Source organism: Ciconia boyciana, unplaced genomic scaffold (genome assembly GCF_034638445.1).
Source record: "Ciconia boyciana unplaced genomic scaffold, ASM3463844v1 HiC_scaffold_38, whole genome shotgun sequence".
Lineage (NCBI taxonomy): Eukaryota > Metazoa > Chordata > Aves > Ciconiiformes > Ciconiidae > Ciconia > Ciconia boyciana.
Window position 1 is genome coordinate 697,750 of NW_027328406.1, and position 16,747 is coordinate 714,496.

Sequence of the window (16,747 nt, forward strand, 5' to 3'; positions counted from 1 at the left end):
CACAGCCCCCTCGTCCTTCCACCCCCCAAAACATTTCGGGTCCCCTCCTTTATTTTTAGACCCCCCTTGCACCCCAAAATGCCCCCTGCACCCCCAAAATGCCCCCTGAACCCCCAAAAGCCCCCCCCCCATTTTGGGACTCGTGATGCTGTAGGGATTTGGGCTCGCCTCCTCCTTCCACCCACACCCCCCCCAAAAAAGATTTTGGGGTCCCCCCAAAAACACCAAAACAGGGGTCAGGTGTCCCCCCTGCGTTTTATTACCCCCTGAACCCCAAAAACGCCCCCCTACATATTTTTGGGTTTGGAGATGATGCCGTCGGGATAATGCTGCTTGAACTGAGCCACCACGTCGGGGTCCAGGAGGTGGATGCCGTCCAGTTGGTTCCCCAAAGTGATCCTGGGGGACCCCAAAATTATTAAGGGGGACCCCAAAAACATAGGGGGGGGACCCTAAAAAATATGGGGGGGTTCTTACCAGTTGGGTTGGACGTTGTGGGGGCGACCGAAGAGCTCGATTTTGCGGGTGCCGGGGGAAAGACGCTCGATCATCCCGTAGATCTCGTCCGGTTTGTGGCTGGTGGAGCGGACCTGGGGGGGGGGGACACACAAAAGGTTTTGGGGTACCCCCCACCCCTTAGATTGTGGGGTACCCCCCCTTTAGATTCTCTCAGGGGCGTCTCCAAAAAAAGCCAAAAAACCCCCGAAATTTGGGGTGTTTCCAACTCACCTCGGCCACGATCACGTCGCAGTCCAAGCCGCGGTTGAAGCCCTGGGGGTTTCCCTTCACCCCCACCTGCGAGGGAGGAGGAGATTTGGGGGGGGGGGCCCGCCGGCACCCCAAAAACACCCTGCGGGGGCTCCCTGCACCCCAAAACCCCACCGCAGGACCCCCCCTGCACCCCAAAACCCCCATCTGGGGGGCTGCATCCCCATAAAGGGGCTCTGTGCACCCCAAAACCCCACTCTAGGAGCCCCCTGCACCCCAAAATTCCATGGTGGGACAGCCCAGCACCCCAAAACCCCACCCCAGGACCCCCTGCACCCCAAAACCTCCATCTGGGGGGCTGCATCCCCCTTTATGGGGTCCTGGCACCCCAAAACTCCACCCCACACTCCCCTGCACCCCAAAACCTCCATCTGGGGGCTGCATCCCCATAAAGGGGCCCTGTGCACCCCAAAACCCCACCCCAGGACCCCCTGCACCCCAAAATCCCCGTCCTGGGTTCTGATTCCCCCTCTGTGGGGTCCTGGCACCCCAAAACCCCACTGCAGGACCCCTGCACCCCAAACCCCCATCTGGGGGCTGCATCCCCCTCTATGGGGTCCTGGCACCCAAAACCCCACCCCACACCCCCTGCACCCCAAAATCCCATGGTGGGACAGCCCAGCACCCCAAAACCCCACCCCACACCCCCTGCACCCCAAAACCCCCATCCTGGGTTCTGATTCCCCCTCTGTGGGGTCCTGGCACCCCAAAACCCCACCCCAGGACCCCCTGCACCCCAAAACCCCCATCTGGGGGGCTGCATCCCCCTTTATGGGGTCCTGGCACCCCAAAACCCCACCTCAGGACCCCCTGCACCCCAAAATCCCATGGTGGGACAGCCCAGCACCCAAAACCCCACCCCACACCCCCTGCACCCCAAAACCCCCATCCTGGTGCCCGATTCCCCCTCTATGGGGTCCTGACACCCCAAAACCCCACCCCAGGACCCCCCTGCACCCCAAAACCCCCATCTGGGGGCTGCATCCCCTCTATGGGGTCCTGGCACCCCAAAACCCCACCGCAGGACCCCTGCACCCCAAAACCCCATCTGGGGCTGCATCCCCATAAAGGGGCTCTGTGCACCCCAAAACCCCACTCTAGGAGCCCCTGCACCCCAAAATCCCATGGTGGGACAGCCCAGCACCCCAAAACCCCACCCCACACCCCCTGCACCCCAAAATCCCCATCCTGGTGCCCGATTCTCCCTCTGTGGGGTCCTGGCACCCCAAAACCCCACCCCAGGACTCCCCTGCACCCCAAAACCCCCATCTGGGGCTGCATCCCCCTCTGTGGGGTCCTGGCACCCAAAACCCCACCCCAGGACCCCCTGCACCCCAAAATCCCATGGTGGGACAGCCCAGCACCCCAAAACCCCACCCCACACCCCTCCTGCACCCCAAAACCCCCATCTGGGGGCTGCATCCCCCTCTATGGGGTCCTGGCACCCCAAAACCCCACCCCACACCCCCCTGCACCCCCAAACCCCCCACCCCACACCCACATCCTCCCCAGCACCGGGGGCCGGGTCACACGCAGCGCTTTTGGGGAAGGACACAGAGATTTGGGGCTGGGTGTAATGGGTCTGGGGGGGGGGCTTGGGGGGCCGTGGGGGTTTTGGGGGGCCGTGGGGGTTTTTGGGGGGCCCCTAGCCCCCCCCCCATACCAGGCAGTGCTCCTTGCCGTGGTTGAGCCAGTGGCCGGTGCGTCCCGTCCGGATGATGCGTTGTAGCTGGTTCGTTTTCACCCAAATTATCTCATCGACCCGCTCGTACCTTTTTTTTTTTTTTTTTTTTTTTGGGGGTGGGGGAGGTGGTTAGGGGGTGATTTGGGGGTGTTGGGGTGAGGAGGGGGGAGCAGGATTTTAGGAGGGGGCCTGGGTGTACCCCGAAACTCACCCCCAGAGGTTGAGGCACTCGCGTCCCAGCTCCATGGCCCTGCAAAGAGGGGAAAAGGGGGGTAAGGGGGCTGGGGGGATGACTTAGGGGTTTGGGGGCACTAAGGGGGCTCGGGGAGCACTAAGGGGGCTTTGGGGGCAATAAGGGGGTTTGGAGGGGGCTTATGGGGCACTAAGGGGTTCTGGGGGTGACTAAAGGGGGTTTGGGGGGCACTAAGGGGCTCAGGGGGCACTAAAGGGGTTTGGGGGGCTTGGGGGGCACTAAGGGGGCTTTGGGGGGGTTTATGGGGCACTAAGGGGGTTCAGGGAGCATTAAGAGGGTTCAGGGGGCTTATGGGGCACTAAGGGGATTTGGGGTGACTAAAGGGGTTTGGGGGACTTAGGAGGCACTAAAGGAGTTCAGGGGGCACTGGGGGGCTTGTGGGGCACTAAGGGGTTCTGGGGGTGACTAAGGGGGTTTGGGGGACTTAGGGGCACTAAGGGGTTTGGGGGACTTAGGGGCTTTGGGGGCAATAAGGGGGTTTGGGGGGGCTTATGGGGCACTAAGGGGGCTCAGGGGGCACTAAAGGGGTTTGGGGGGCTTGGGGGCACTAAGGAGGCTTTGAGGGTGCTTTATGGGGCACCTAAGGGGTTCAGGGAGCATTAAGAGGGTTCAGGGGGACTTATGGGGCACCAAGGGGATTTGGGGTGACTAAAGGGGTTTGGGGGCACTTATGGGGCACTAAGGAGTTCAGGGGGCACTGGGGGGCTTGTGGGGCACTAAGGGGGTTCTGGGGTGACTAAGGGGTTTGGGGGGACTTAGGGGCACTAAGGGGCTTTGGGGGCCTTAGGGGGCACTAAGGGGGCTCAGTGGGCCACTAAGGGAGTTTGGGGGCTTAGGGGCACTAAGGGGCTCAGTGGGTCACTAAGGGGGTTTGGGGGGCACTAAGGGGGCTCAGTGGGGCACCAAGGGGGTTCAGGGGAGCTTATGGGGCACTAAGGGGTTCTGGGGTGACTAAGGGGGCTTGGGGGGCTTAGGGGCACTAAGGGGGCTCAGTGGGGCACTAGGGGTTTGGGGGGCATTAGGGGGCTCAGTGGGTCACTAAGGGGTTTGGGGAGACTTAGGGGCACTAAGGGGGCTCAGTGAGGCACTAGGGGGTTTGGGGGGCACTAAGGGGGCTTGGGGGGCACTAAGGGGGTTTGGGGGCTTATGGGGCACCAAGGGGGCTCGGGGCACTAAGGGGTTCTGGGGGTGACTAAAGGGGTTTGGGGGCTTATGGGGCACCAAGGGGGCTTTGGGGGTGCTTAGGGGCACTAAGGGGCTCAGTGGGGCACCAAGGGGGTTTGGGGGGCACTAAGGGGGCTCAGTGGGGCAGTAAGGGGGTTCAGGGGGCTTATGGGGCACTAAGGGGGTTCTGGGGTGACTAAGGGGGCTTGGGGGGCTTATGGGGTACTAAGGGGGCTCGGGGGGCACTAAGGGGGCTCAGGGGGCACTAAGGGGTTTGGGGAGACTTAGGGGGCACTAAGGGGGCTCAGTGAGGCACTAAGGGGGTTTGGGGAGACTTAGGGGCACTAAGGGGGCTCAGTGAGGCACTAGGGGGTTTGGGGGGGGCACTAAGGGGGCTTGGGGGTCACTAAGGGGCTCGGGGCACTAAGGGGGTTGGGGGGCACTAAGGGGGCTGGGGGGCACTAAGGGGGTTTGGGGAGCTTATGGGGCACCAAGGGGCTCGGGGGCACTAAGGGGTTCAGGGCACCAAGGGGGTTCTGGGGTGACTAAAGGGGTTTGGGGGGCTTATGGGGCACTAAGGGGCTTTGGGGGTGCTTAGGGGGCACTAAGGGCCTCAGTGGGGCACTAAGGGGGTCAGGGGGCTTATGGGGCACTAAGGGGGTTCTGGGGGTGACTAAGGGGGCTTGGGGGGGCTTATGGGGCACCAAGGGGCTCGGGGGGGCACTAAGGGGGCTCGGGGGGCACTAAGGGGGTTTGGGGAGACTTAGGGGCACTAAGGGGGCTCAGTGAGGCACTAGGGGTTTGGGGGGCACTAAGGGGGCTTGGGGGGTCACCTAAGGGGGCTCGGGGGCACTAAGGGGCTCGGGGTTTTATGGGGGGGCTTATGGGGCACTAAGGGGGCTCGGGGGGCACTAAGGGGGTTCTGGGGGTGACTAAAGGGGTTTGGGGGCTTATGGGGCACTAAGGGGCTTTGGGGTGCTTAGGGGCACTAAGGGGGCTTGGGGGGGCACTAAGGGGTCTCAGTGGGGGGGGCACCGCTGGGGTCAGGAGGAGACTTTAGGGGACCAAGGTGACTTTAGGGTGACCGGGATTGGGGACGAGGAAGAGGAGGGAGTTTGGTCACCGATGGAGGAGCTGGGGGGGCTCTGGGGGGCTCAGGGGGGCTCAGGGGACATCGGGGGGGCTCAGGGGACATCGGGGGGGGCCACCCAGAGGTGACACCCCAGTGCGAAAGTCACCTCCCGGTGACCCAGAGGAAGAGGAAGCCTTCGTCCTGCAGGACGGGGATGTTGAGGCGCCGCATCTCGTCGTCCGTCAAGGTGCCGTAGGGCAGCTCCATGTGGATGTCCCACGGCGGGTCGGCCATCACCACCGCGAATTTCCCCAAAATACTGACGTCCAGGTAGCGGATGTCGCAGCAAATCCACTTTTGGGGGAGAAACGCCCCCCCCGCCGCCCCCAAAATTAACCTTGAATTCATCGATTTGCCCAAAAAACCCCAAAAAAACACCCAACAACCAAACCACCCAACAACCAAAAGCACCCAACAACCAAACACACCCAACAACCAAAACCACCCAACAACAAAAACACCCAACAACCAAACCACCCAACAACAAAAACACCCAACAACCAAACCCCCCAACAACCAAACCCCCCAACAACCAAAAACACCCAACAACAAAAACCCCCAACCACAAAAACCCCCAACCACCAAAAACACCCAACAACCAAACCCCCAACAACCAAACCCCCAACAACCAAAAACACCCAACCACCAAAACCCCAACCACCAAAACCCCCAACAACCAAAAAACCCAACAACCAAAACCACCCAACAACCAAAACCACCCAACCACAAAACCACCCAACCACAAAACCACCCAACCACAAAACCACCCAACCACAAAACCACCCAACAACCAAACACACCCAACAACCAAACACACCCAACAACCAAACACACCCAACCACCAAAAACACCCAACCACAAAAACACCCAACCACCAAAAACACCCAACCACCAATCACACCCAACCACCAAAAACACCCAACCACCAAAACCACCCACCACCAAAACCACCCAACAACCAAACACACCCAACCACAAAAACACCCAACCAACCAAAACACCCAACCACAAAAACACCCAACCACAAAAACACCCAACCACAAAAACCACCCAACCACAAAAACCACCCAACAACCAAAAACACCCAACCACAAAAACACCCAACCACAAAAACACCCAACAACCAAAAACACCCAACAACCAAAAACACCCAACAACCAAAAACACCCAACCACAAAAACCCCCAACAACCAAAAACACCCAACCACAAAACTCCCCAACAACCAAAACCACCCAACCACAAAAACACCCAACCACAAAAACACCCAACCACAAAAACACCCAACCACAAAAACACCCAACCACAAAAACACCCAACCACAAAAACCACCCAACAACCAAAAACACCCAACCACAAAAACACCCAACAACCAAAACCACCCAACAACCAAAACCACCCAACAACCAAAACCACCCAACAACCAAACCACCCAACAACAAAAACCCCCAACAACCCAACCACCCAACAACCAAAACCACCCAACCACAAAACCACCCAACCACAAAACCACCCAACCACAAAACCACCCAACAACCAAACCACCCAACAACAAAAACCCCCAACAACAAAAACCAACCCTGAACCCCTCAAAAAAAAAAAACCCACCAAATTGGCAAGATGGGGTGAAACGGCCTCAAAAAACCGAGCGGTACCTGAGGGGGGAAGAGGCGATCGGCGCCGGCGTCGGGGGAGGGGGGGCGGGTGAGGTCTTGTGGGGGCTGCGGTCGCGGGGGTTGGTTTGGGGGGTGCGGGGGGTGTTTCGGGGCAGGCGTCGATCTCGTAGTGGACGTATTTGCAGGTGTCCATGTGGAAGCAGGTGTTGAGGAAGGAGCAGTCGCCCAGGGATTCGTCCGTGTGCTTGTTGATGATGCGGCTGCGGGAGGAGGGGAGGGGGGTTAATGGGGGAGATTTGGGGGGATAGAAGGGGGGGTTGGGGGGATATGGGGCGATAGAGGGGGTTTGGGGAGATATGGGGCGATGGGGGGATAGAGGGGGAGATATGGGGCGATAGAGGGGAGATTTGGGGGATAGAGCGGGGATTTGGGGGATAGAGGGAGGGTTTGGGGGATATGGGGCAATAGAGGGGGGTTTGGGGGATAGAGGGGATTTGGGGGATATGGGGCGATAGAGGGGGGTTGGGGAGATATGGGGCGATAGAGGGAGATTTGGGGATAGAGAGGGGGATTTGGGGGATATGGGGCGATAGAGGGGGTTTGGGGGGATATGGGGGGACAGAGGGGGTTTGGGGGATATGGGGGATAGAGGGGGGTTTGGGGGATAGAGGGCGATTTAGGGAATAGAGGGGGATTTGGGGGATATGGGGGATGGGGGGTTTGGGGGATATGGGGCGATAGAGGGGGTTTGGGGGATAGAAGGGGGATTTGGGGGATATGGGGCGATAGAGGGGGTTTGGGGGATATGGGGGATAGAGGGGGATATGGGGGATAGAGGGGGATATGGGGGATATGGGGGGATATGGGGGATTTGGGGGGATAGAAGGGGGATTTGGGGGGATATGGGGCGATAGAGGTGGGGTTTGGGGGGATAGAGGGGGATTTGGGGGGATATGGGGCGATAGAGGGGGATATGGGGGATAGAGGGGGATATGGGGCGATAGAGGGGGATATGGGGCGATAGAGGGGGATATGGGGGGATATGGGGCAATAGAGGGGAGGTTTAGGGGGATAGAGGGGGTTAGGAGGACATGGGGCGATAGAGGGGGGTTTGGGGGGATATGGGGGATTTGGGGGATATGGGGCGATAGAGGGGGGGTTTGGGGGGATATGGGGCGATAGAGGAAGGAAAATGTGGGGAGATGGAGGAGAACCGTGGGGAGATGGACGGAGGAGGACGTGGGGAGATGGACGGAGGAGGACGTGGGGAGATGGACGGAGGAGAACCATGGGGAGATGGACGGAGGAGAACCATGGGGACATGGACGGAGGAGGACGTGGGGAGATGGACGGAGGAGAGCCATGGGGAGATGGACGGAGGAGAGCCGTGGGGAGAGGGAGGGAGGAGGAGGGGGGGAGATGGACGGAGGAGGACGTGGGGAGATGGACGGAGGAGGACCATGGGGAGATGGACGGAGGAGGACGTGGGGAGATGGACGGAGGAGAGCCGTGGGGAGATGGACGGAGGAGAGCCGTGGGGAGATGGACGGAGGAGGACGTGGGGAGATGGACGGAGGAGGACGGGGAGATGGGACGGAGGAGGACGTGGGGAGATGGACGGAGGAGGACGTGGGGAGATGGACGGAGGAGAACCATGGGGAGATGGACGGAGGAGAACCATGGGGAGATGGACGGAGGAGAGACGTGGGGAGATGGACGGAGGAGGACGTGGGGAGATGGACGGAGGAGAGACGTGGGGAGATGGACGGAGGAGGACGTGGGGAGATGGACGGAGGAGGACGTGGGGAGATGACGGAGGAGAGACGTGGGGAGATGGACGGAGGAGAACCATGGGGAGATGGACGGAGGAGGACGTGGGGAGATGGACGGAGGAGGACGTGGGGAGATGGACGGAGGAGAGACGTGGGGAGATGGACGGAGGAGAACCATGGGGAGATGGACGGAGGAGGACGTGGGGAGATGGACGGAGGAGAACCATGGGGAGATGGACGGAGGAGAACCATGGGGAGATGGACGGAGGAGAGACGTGGGGAGATGGACGGAGGAGGACGTGGGGAGATGACGGAGGAGGACGTGGGGAGATGGACGGAGGAGGACGTGGGGAGATGGACGGAGGAGGGACGTGGGGAGATGGACGGAGGAGGACGTGGGGAGATGGACGGAGGAGGACCGTGGGGGAGATGGACGGAGGAGAGCCATGCGGAGATGGACGGAGGAGGACGTGGGGAGATGGACGGAGGAGAGCCATGGGGAGATGGACGGAGGAGAACCATGGGGAGATGGACGGAGGAGGACGTGGGGAGATGGACGGAGGAGGACGTGGGGAGATGGACGGAGGAGGACGTGGGGAGATGACGGAGGAGGACGTGGGGAGATGGACGGAGGAGGACGTGGGGAGATGGACGGAGGAGGACGTGGGGAGATGGACGGAGGAGGACCGTGGGGAGATGGACGGAGGAGAACCATGGGGAGATGGACGGAGGAGGACGTGGGGAGATGGACGGAGGAGAACCATGGGGACATGGACGGAGGAGAACCATGGGGAGATGGACGGAGGAGAACCATGGGGAGATGGACGGAGGAGAGCCGTGGGGAGATGGAGGGAGGAGGACGTGGGGAGATGGACGGAGGAGAGACGTGGGGAGATGGACGGAGAGGACGTGGGGAGATGGACGGAGGAGGACGTGGGGAGATGGACGGAGGAGAGACGTGGGGAGATGGGACGGAGGAGGACGTGGGGGAGATGACGGAGGAGGACGTGGGGAGATGGACGGAGGAGGACGTGGGAGAGGGACGGAGGAGGAGGTGGGGAGATGGACGGAGGAGGACGTGGGGAGATGGACGGAGGAGGACGTGGGGAGATGGACGGAGGAGAACCATGGGGAGATGGACGGAGGAGGACGTGGGGAGATGGACGGAGGAGAGACGTGGGGAGATGGACGGAGGAGAACCATGGGGACATGGACGGAGGAGAACCATGGGGAGATGGACGGAGGAGGACGTGGGGAGATGGACGGAGGAGAGCCGTGGGGAGATGGACGGAGGAGAGCCGTGGGGAGATGGACGGAGGAGGACGTGGGGAGATGGACGGAGGAGGACCATGGGGAGATGGACGGAGGAGGACCATGGGGAGATGGACGGAGGAGGACGTGGGGAGATGGACGGAGGAGAGCCGTGGGGAGATGGACGGAGGAGGACGTGGGGAGATGGACGGAGGAGAACCGTGGGGAGATGGACGGAGGAGGACGTGGGGAGATGGACGGAGGAGGACGTGGGGAGATGGACGGAGGAGGACGTGGGGAGATGACGGAGGAGAACCGTGGGGAGATGGACGGAGGAGGACGTGGGGAGATGGACGGAGGAGGACGTGGGGAGATGGACGGAGGAGGACGTGGGGAGATGACGGAGGAGGACGTGGGGAGATGGACGGAGGAGAGCCATGGGGAGATGGACGGAGGAGAACCATGGGGAGATGGACGAAGGAGGACGTGGGGAGATGGATTTGAGGAGAGCCATAGGGGAGATGGACGGAGGAGAACCATGGGGAGATGGACGGAGGAGGACGGGGAGATGGACGGAGGAGGACGGGGAGATGGACGGAGGAGAGCCAGGGGGAGATGGACGGAGGAGAACCATGGGGAGATGGACGGAGGAGAACCATGGGGAGATGGACGGAGGAGGACGTGGGGAGATGGACGGAGGAGAACGTGGGGAGATGGACGGAGGAGAACGTGGGGAGATGGACGGAGGAGAGAGGTGGGGAGATGGACGGAGGAGAGACGTGGGGAGATGGACGGAGGAGAACCAGGGGGACATGGACGGAGGAGAACCATGGGGAGATGGACGGAGGAGAACCATGGGGAGATGGACGGAGGAGAGCCGTGGGGAGATGGACGGAGGAGAGCCATGGGGAGATGGACGGAGGAGGACGTGGGGAGATGGACGGAGGAGAGCCATGGGGAGATGGACGGAGGAGGACGTGGGGAGATGGACGGAGGAGGACGTGGGGAGATGGACGGAGGAGAGCCATGGGGAGATGGACGGAGGAGAACCATGGGGAGATGGACGGAGGAGGACGTGGGGAGATGGACGGAGGAGAACCGTGGGGAGATGGACGGAGGAGGACGTGGGGAGATGGACGGAGGAGAGCCGTGGGGAGATGGACGGAGGAGAACCATGGGGACATGGACGGAGGAGGACGTGGGGAGATGGACGGAGGAGAGACGTGGGGAGATGGACGGAGGAGAGCCGTGGGGAGATGGACGGAGGAGAGCCGTGGGGAGATGGACGGAGGAGGACGTGGGGAGATGGACGGAGGAGGACGTGGGGAGATGGACGGAGGAGGACGTGGGGAGATGGACGGAGGAGAGCCGTGGGGAGATGGACGGAGGAGAGCCGTGGGGAGATGGACGGAGGAGGACGTGGGGAGATGGACGGAGGAGGACGTGGGGAGATGGACGGAGGAGGACCGTGGGGAGATGGACGGAGGAGAACCATGGGGAGATGGACGGAGGAGGACGTGGGGAGATGGACGGAGGAGAACCATGGGGAGATGGACGGAGGAGAACCATGGGGAGATGGACGGAGGAGAGACGTGGGGAGATGGACGGAGGAGGACGTGGGGAGATGGACGAGGAGGACGTGGGGAGATGGACGAGGAGAGACGTGGGGAGATGGACGGAGGAGGACGGATGACGGGGGAGACGTGGGGAGATGACGGAGGAGGACGAGATGGACGGAGGGGAGAGACGTGGGGAGAGATGGACGGAGGAGGAGGACGTGGGGAGATGGACGGAGGAGGACGTGGGGAGATGGACGGAGGAGAGACATGGACGGAGGAGGCCGGGAGATGGAGCCGGAGGAGGACGTGGGGAGATGGACGGAGGGAGAACCATGGGGAGATGGACGGAGGAGGACGTGGGGAGATTGGGGGGATATGGGGCGATAGAGGGGGTTTGGGGGGATATGGGGCGATATGGGGCAATAATCGGAGGAGATTTGGGGGGATAGAAGAGGGGATTTGGGGGATAGAGGGGAGATTTGAGGGGATATGGGGCAATAGAGGGAGGAGGATGTGGGGAGATGGACGGAGGAGGATGTGGGGAGATGGACGGAGGAGAACCATGGGGTCATGGACGGAGGAGGACGTGGGGAGATGGATGGAGGAGAACCGTGGGGACATGGACGGAGGAGGACGTGGGGACATGGACGGAGGAGGACGTGGGGACATGGACGGAGGAGAACCGTGGGGAGATGACGGAGGAGGATGTGGGGAGATGGACGGTGGAGAACTGTGGGGAGATGGACGGAGAAGAACTGTGGGGAGATGGACGGAGGAGGACGTGGGGTCATGGACGGAGGAGGACGTGGGGAGATGACGGAGGAGAACCGTGGGGAGAGGGAGGGAGGAGAACCATGGGGAGATGGACGGAGGAGAACGTGGGGAGATGGACGGAGGAGGACGTGGGGAGATGGACGGAGGAGAACCATGGGGTCATGGACGGAGGAGGACGTGGGGAGATGGATGGAGGAGGACGTGGGGAGATGGACGGAGGAGAACCGTGGGGAGATGGATGGAGGAGGACGTGGGGAGAGGGACGGAGGAGAACCATGGGGAGATGACGGAGGAGAACCGTGGGGAGATGACGGAGGAGAACCGTGGGGAGATGACGGAGGAGGACGTGGGGAGATGGACGGAGAAGAACGTGGGGAGATGGACGGAGGAGGACGTGGGGAGATGACGGAGGAGAACGTGGGGTCATGGACGGAGGAGGACCATGGGGAGATGGACGGAGGAGAACGTGGGGTCATGGATGGAGGAGGACCATGGGGAGATGGACGGAGGAGGACGTGGGGAGATGGACGGAGGAGAACCGTGGGGAGATGGACGGAGGAGGACGTGGGGAGATGGACGGAGGAGAACCATGGGGAGATGGACGGAGGTCCGCTGACTGACCGGAAGTGGAGCTTCCGGCAGGGCCGGTCGGCGCCGGTGGCCTTCACGCATTCCTCCTTGGTGCCATGGTCGCAGAACTCCTGGACCTGGGCCCGGCCGCGCGACCGGAACTTCTCCACGATGGACTGCTCCTTGGCCGTGGTGGTGTTGAGGAGCTCCAGGATCTCCTGGCTGACCTGGGGGGAGGTGGACGTCTCAGCGGGGACCCTCCTGGGGACACCTGGTACCATGTTTGGGGTGAAACCACCTTCTGCTTCTGCTCCTTGGTGGGACCTCCAAGACCTGAACGCTTTGAGGAGCACCCACGGGTGTCCTCCACCATTTTGGGGGTGAAACCACCTTCTTCTTCTTCTTGGTGGAACTCCAAGCTCTCAACCCTCTGAGGAACACCCATGGGTGTCCTCCACCATTTTGGGGGTGAAACCACCTTCTTCCTTGGTGGAACTCCAAGACCTCAACCCTCTGAGGAACACCCATGGGTGTCCTCCACCATTTTGGGGGTGAAACCACCTTCTTCCATGGTGGGATCTCCAAGCCCTCAACCCTCTGAGGAGCACCCATGGGTGTCCTCCACCATTTTGGGGTTGAAACCACCTTCTTCTTCTTCTTGGTGGAACTCCAAGCCCTCAACCCTCTGAGGAACACCCATGGGTGTCCTCCACCATTTTTGGCGTGCACCCACCTTCTTCCTTGGTGGAACTCCAAGACCTCAACCCTTTGAGGAACACCCATGGGTGTCCTCCACCATTTTGGGGGTGAAACCACCTTCTTCTTCTCCTTGGTGGCACCTCCAAGACCTCCACCCTTTGAGGAACACCCATGGGTGTCCTCCACCATTTTGGGGGTGAAACCACCTTCTTCTTCTTCTTGGTGGCACCTCCAAGACCTCAACCCTTTGAGGAACACCCATGGGTGTCCTCCACCATTTTTGGCGTGCACCCACCTTCTTCCTTGGTGGGATCTCCAAGACCTCAACCCTTTGAGGAACACCCATGGGTGTCCTCCACCATTTTGGGGGTGAAACCACCTTCTTCCTTGGTGGAACTCCAAGCCCTCAACCCTCTGAGGAACACCCATGGGTGTCCTCCACCATTTCTGGCGTGCACCCACCTTCTTCTTCTCCTTGGTGGAACTCCAAGCCCTCAACCCTCTGAGGAACACCCACGGGTGTCCTCCACCATTTTTGGCGTGCACCCACCTTCTTCTTCTCCTTGGTGGCACCTCCAAGACCTCAACCCTTTGAGGAACACCCATGGGTGTCCTCCACCATTTTTGGCGTGCACCCACCTTCTTCCTTGGTGGAACTCCAAGCCCTCAACCCTCTGAGGAGCACCCACGGGTGTCCTCCACCGTTTTTGGGGACGCACCCACCTTCTTGCTCTGCTGCTCCTTGGTGGACTGCTGACTGAGCAAACTCTCGATCTCCAAATCCACGTCGGACGCCTGCTTCCGCGACTTCTTCATCGCCTCCTTCCCCGTTTCTCCTCCCCCCGCCGTCGTCACGCTCGCCGCCCCACCTCCATCTTGTTCCGCTCGCCGCTTCCTCCCCGGCGGATCTTTGACGGGAGTCCCCTCGTTTTCCGTAACGGCCCCCGTCATGGCGGAAAGCTTCGAGTGATCGGCGTAGGTGACCACGGTTGGGCGCGAGGGATCGTCTTGAAGCAACCCCCTCCTCACCTCGATGAGTTCTTGCGCCGCGAACTTCTGCAGCAAGCTCTCCACCCCGCGTTGGGTGACGGGGGCCTCGGGCTGGGTGGGGGGCGTCCATAAAAACACGGAGCCGCGGTTAAAAATTATTTTGGGGGGTTTTTAGGGGCGGGGAGGTCCCCGAGGCGGCTTGGAGGCATCTAAGGGGGCTTACGGTGGCGATGGCGCGGCAGATGGAGAGGGCGTCGGTGGGGAGGGGCAGGGCCATGTCGGCGAGGTGGAGGAGGAGGCGGCGTTCCAAGGCGGGGTCGGTGGTCAGCTCGGCGCCGGGGGGTGGGGGTCGGCCCCCCGAAATTCCCGCCCCTGCGCCGAGGGGAGCGGGGTGGGGCCCAGCCCCCTCCCCTCCGCCTCCGGGGGAGCTCCCGGGGTGGGGCGGGGGAGCGGGGCTGGCGGTGCGGGGGGCGGGGAGGGAGAGGTCGGCGTGGCGGGGGTCTGCGGGGAGGGGAGGGAGGGGGTCAGCGGGAAGCCCGTTAACCTCTGACCCCGGCGCACGCCCTCCATTGGCCAACTCGGCCCCCAAAAGACCTCTTGACCCCCCGTTGACCCTTGACCCCGCCATTAATCCCCTGACCCCCAATAACCCTTGACCCATCACCCCTGACCCCTCATTAACCCTTGACCCCCATCACAGCCTGACCCCCATTAACCCCTGACCCCGCCATTAATCCCCTGACCCCCTGTTAACCCTTGACCCTATCACACCCTGACCCCTCATTAACCCTTGACCCCGCCATTAATCCCCTGACCCCGTTAACCCTTGACCCATCACCCCTGACCCCTCATTAACCCTAGACCCCCATCACAGCCTGACCCCCATTAACCCCTGACGCCTCATTAACCCTTGACCCCGCCATTAATCCCCTGACCCCCAATAACCCTTGACTCCCATCACCCCCTGACCCCCAATAACCCTTGACCCCGCCATTAATCCCCTGACCCCCATTAACCCCTGACCCCGCCATTAATCCCCTGACCCCCCGTTAACCCTTGACCCCATCACTCCCTGACCCCTCATTAACCCTTGACCCCGCCATTAATCCCCTGACTCCCCAATAACCCTTGACCCATCACCCCCTGACCCCTCATTAACCCTTGACCCCCATCACAGCCTGACCCCCATTAACCCCTGACCCCTCATTAACCCTTGACCCCGCCATGAATCCCCTGACCCCCCAATAACCCTTGACCCCATCACAGCCTGACCCCTCATTAACCCCTGACCCCTCATTAACCCTTGACCCCGCCATTAATCCCCTGACCCCCCAATAACCCTTGACCCCATCACTCCCTGACCCCTCATTAACCCTTGACCCCGCCATTAATCCCCTGACCCCCAATAACCCTTGACCCCACCATTAATCCCCTGACCGCCCAATAACCCTTGACCCATCACCCCTGACCCTCATTAACCCTAGACCCCCATCACAGCCTGACCCCATTAACCCCCGACCCCTCATTAACCCTCGACCCCTCCATGAATCCCCTGACCCCTCATTAACCCTTGACCCCATCACAGCCTGACCCCATTAACCCCTGACCCCTCATTAACCGTTGACCCGGCCATGAATCCCCTGACCCCCAATAACCCGTGACCCCCATCACCCCCTGACCCTCATTAACCCTTGACCCCCATCACCCCCATCACCCTCATTAACCCTTGACCCCCATCACAGCCTGACCCCCAATAACCCTTGACCCCGCCATTAACCCCTGACCGCCCCCAACACCCCCTGACCCATTAACCTCTGACCTCCCATTAACCCCCGACCCCGTTAACCTCTGACCCCCATAACCCCTGCCTCCCCACCCCCATAACCCTTGACCCCCTCACCCCCTGCCTCCCCATAACCCCTGACCCCCACCCCCCACAAACCCTGACCCCTCATTAACCCCTGACCCCCCACGTCATCACCTAGCGGGTCCTGCTTCCGCCGCCGCTGCAGCCGCTCCCTCAGCGAGTCCAGCTGCTTCTTATGGGCCTGGATCGAGCTCCACGTATCCGACATGGCCGCACCGACACCGGCAGCCGCCGCCCCGGCCCTGCCGCCTCCGCCTCCACCGCCGCCGCCGCCACCGGGCCCCGCCGCCTCCTCTCACCCGGAAGCGGAAAGCGCCGGGAAACCTTGAAGCCGCCGCCGCCATCTTGAGTGAGGGCGCAGGGCCGGGCGGGCGTCATGGCAACCGGCGCCATCTTGTGGGCTGGCACCTCCTCCCCGAGCCGGTGCCATGGCAACCGGCGCCATCTTGTGGGCTGGCACCTCCCCCCTCGTAGTGGGTTCCATGGCAACCGCCGCCATTTTGAGGGCTGGCGCCTTCGCTGCGCAGGCGCCATAGCAACGGCCGCCATTTTGAAGTCTGACACCTCCCCCTCGGGTGGGCTCCATGGCAACCGCCGCCATTTTGAGGGCTGGCGCCTTCGCTGCGCAGGCGCCATGGCAACGGCCGCCA

General features: G+C 61.7%; 1 protein-coding gene across 1 annotated transcript; it reads right to left on the reverse strand.

The window, feature by feature from the left end:
- Window positions 1-287: 287 nt before the first annotated feature.
- METTL3 (methyltransferase 3, N6-adenosine-methyltransferase complex catalytic subunit) lies at window positions 288-16,386 on the reverse strand. Its single transcript, XM_072849275.1, is given in 12 exon segments — window positions 288-399; window positions 478-590; window positions 730-795; window positions 2,432-2,540; window positions 2,664-2,702; window positions 5,108-5,295; window positions 6,655-6,756; window positions 6,758-6,875; window positions 12,593-12,768; window positions 13,964-14,341; window positions 14,454-14,731; window positions 16,212-16,386. Coding segments are annotated over 12 exon segments (1,773 nt in total). The 5' UTR covers window positions 16,306-16,386.
- Between the last annotated feature and the right edge of the window lie 361 nt (window positions 16,387-16,747).